At 38.9% G+C, this 1,993-nt stretch overlaps 1 protein-coding gene across 1 annotated transcript in view; it reads left to right on the top strand.

Moving 5' to 3' along the window:
• The first annotated feature begins 67 nt into the window (after window positions 1–67).
• SRI (sorcin) overlaps window positions 68–1,993 on the top strand; it is a 7,703-nt gene continuing 5,777 nt past the window's right edge. The window contains exons 1-2 of the mRNA XM_008941968.1: window positions 68–163; window positions 810–893. Of these exons, the coding sequence (XP_008940216.1) occupies window positions 68–163; window positions 810–893 (180 nt within the window). The remainder of the gene's footprint in view (window positions 164–809; window positions 894–1,993) is intronic.

Raw genomic sequence — 1,993 nt, 5'->3', positions numbered from 1 at the left:
CCGCCGCGCCCCCGCGGGAGTTGCCGTCGAAGCCGGCCTGGGTGAGCGGGGAGAAGAGCGGCGACGCATGCCCGGCGGGTGCCACCAGCGGGCAGAGGTCACTTTTGGGGTTGCTGCTCCCCGAACCGGCTCCCCGGGCGAGGTCGTGTGTCTAATATCTTGTGTAACGCTGTCTTGGCTTCTTGGGGCCCTGAATAGCTCGGCAGCCTCGAAGAGCAGTGTACACCTGATCAACCTGGCTGTCTCCAAAAAACAGCATGTTCTTTTCTCTGCAAAACATGGATCCAGGCTCCATTACACAATTTATTGGTTCGGTTCACTCAAACAAGATTAATTTAAGTCATTCCATGATGTTAAGATTTTATTTTAAGATTTCCGTGCCTAATGTATGCATTTCCAAGTATTTCCCTAGAGATCTGTTGTGCTCAAGTTTTTAAAGTGGAAAGAAAAATCTTCGGTATTCAGTACTTTTTCTGTCAGTACCCTATTTTCTGCCAGTAGTAGACAAGATTCAACCTTGAGATACACCATCCTCGTATGTAATCAGTGGATTGCTGCTGTGCAAGGTTTACACTGATCTGCTTAGATGTACAGTAATATGTGTGTGTATATATGTATCAGGATTGTGTCTGGTTTTTTCTTCTTAAGGAATTTGTTTTTTGGTGGCGTGGACTTTTTTTTGCATTGGTACTTTTTTTGCATGGTGTGTATATAAAAACACAAGTTGATTCCAAAGTACAAACACTGTAGTTTCTTAACAGTTGGCTGAATCATTGATTTTAAATTAATTTTCTTCTCAATTTATAAAGTATGGAGGAGCTCCAGGAGGACCAGCATTCCCTGAACAAGCTCAGGATCCTTTGTATGGTTATTTTGCTGCTGTAGCAGGGCAGGTAAAGTTATAAAATGTTCTTTATTGATTTTTTTTTCCCTGGGGAATAATTTCTACATTGGCTTTTAGAAAGAGGAAAGCCTTCTGTTTGTGGTGAGGAAAACTCTTCTTTCAAGTTTTTTTTTTAAAAAAAATAATCAGAATTGTTTTATTTAGCCTATCTTCTATATATAGCTGTATAGCCATACCATATAGCTATATTATATACATAGTAACTGCACAGTTTGATTAATGCTGTTAGTTTCTATACAGTGTGAATGTGTGTGTAAATGCATACCTATACACACACACCCATACCCACACACACATGTGTGTGTGCTCTATTTCCTATATAAGTATATACAGGGGGCTATATAGTTATGTGAAATGTTGACTCAGCACAGGTTTGGGTAATACTGTTCAGGAGAAAGGAGCCAGAAATGAGAAGCATGGGTTGTGGGGATGGCCTGGCTAAGAGCAGGAAATGCTAACAAGAAAGAGATCACTACATGATCTTAATAGACTAACAAATGCAAAAAGAGTCTTAGGTTATGCCAGTACCTGGGTTTGCTGATGGGATAGAATGATTATTCTTTTGGAGGACACATCATTCACAAATTTGACTTAGGCCTCTCTTTTTTTCCTCTCTGTCATTCTCCAGTGCATTTTTAATTTATTTTCTGTAATTTTGTGGCATCTATTGTTTTTATGCGATTATAGATGTTACTAGAAATAAGTAGTTCTTGAACTATATTACAAAGTTTAGGAGTAAATAAGTTAGGCTCACTGAGCTGAAGTTCTGTCTTTGTTGGCCATATGTATAGCTATTTATACGAGGAGCTATTTATACACCCTAGGAGTATGCAAATCTGAAACTCTGCTCCTGGATCTGTTATCCAGAGGTGCATGTAACCACATCATGAAAGTTTGAATTAGCAATATTAGCCAATGTTTAGGTTCTCAGTTTAAGACTGTACTTTGGATTAGTTTCGTTCTCTGCGTTATTCTTTTAACAAGGCATCTTAGAGTTTAGATATGATTACTTTAACATCACTTATGAAGATATTGATACCACATATTTTTGTACTAAAGAACACTGCAGTGACCTATGTGTAGTTCAGC

Source organism: Merops nubicus, unplaced genomic scaffold (assembly GCF_000691845.1).
Source record: "Merops nubicus isolate BGI_N331 unplaced genomic scaffold, ASM69184v1 scaffold37146, whole genome shotgun sequence".
NCBI lineage: Eukaryota > Metazoa > Chordata > Aves > Coraciiformes > Meropidae > Merops > Merops nubicus.
Note: the sequence above shows the minus strand (reverse complement) of the source record. Positions and strands in the feature narration are given on the sequence as shown.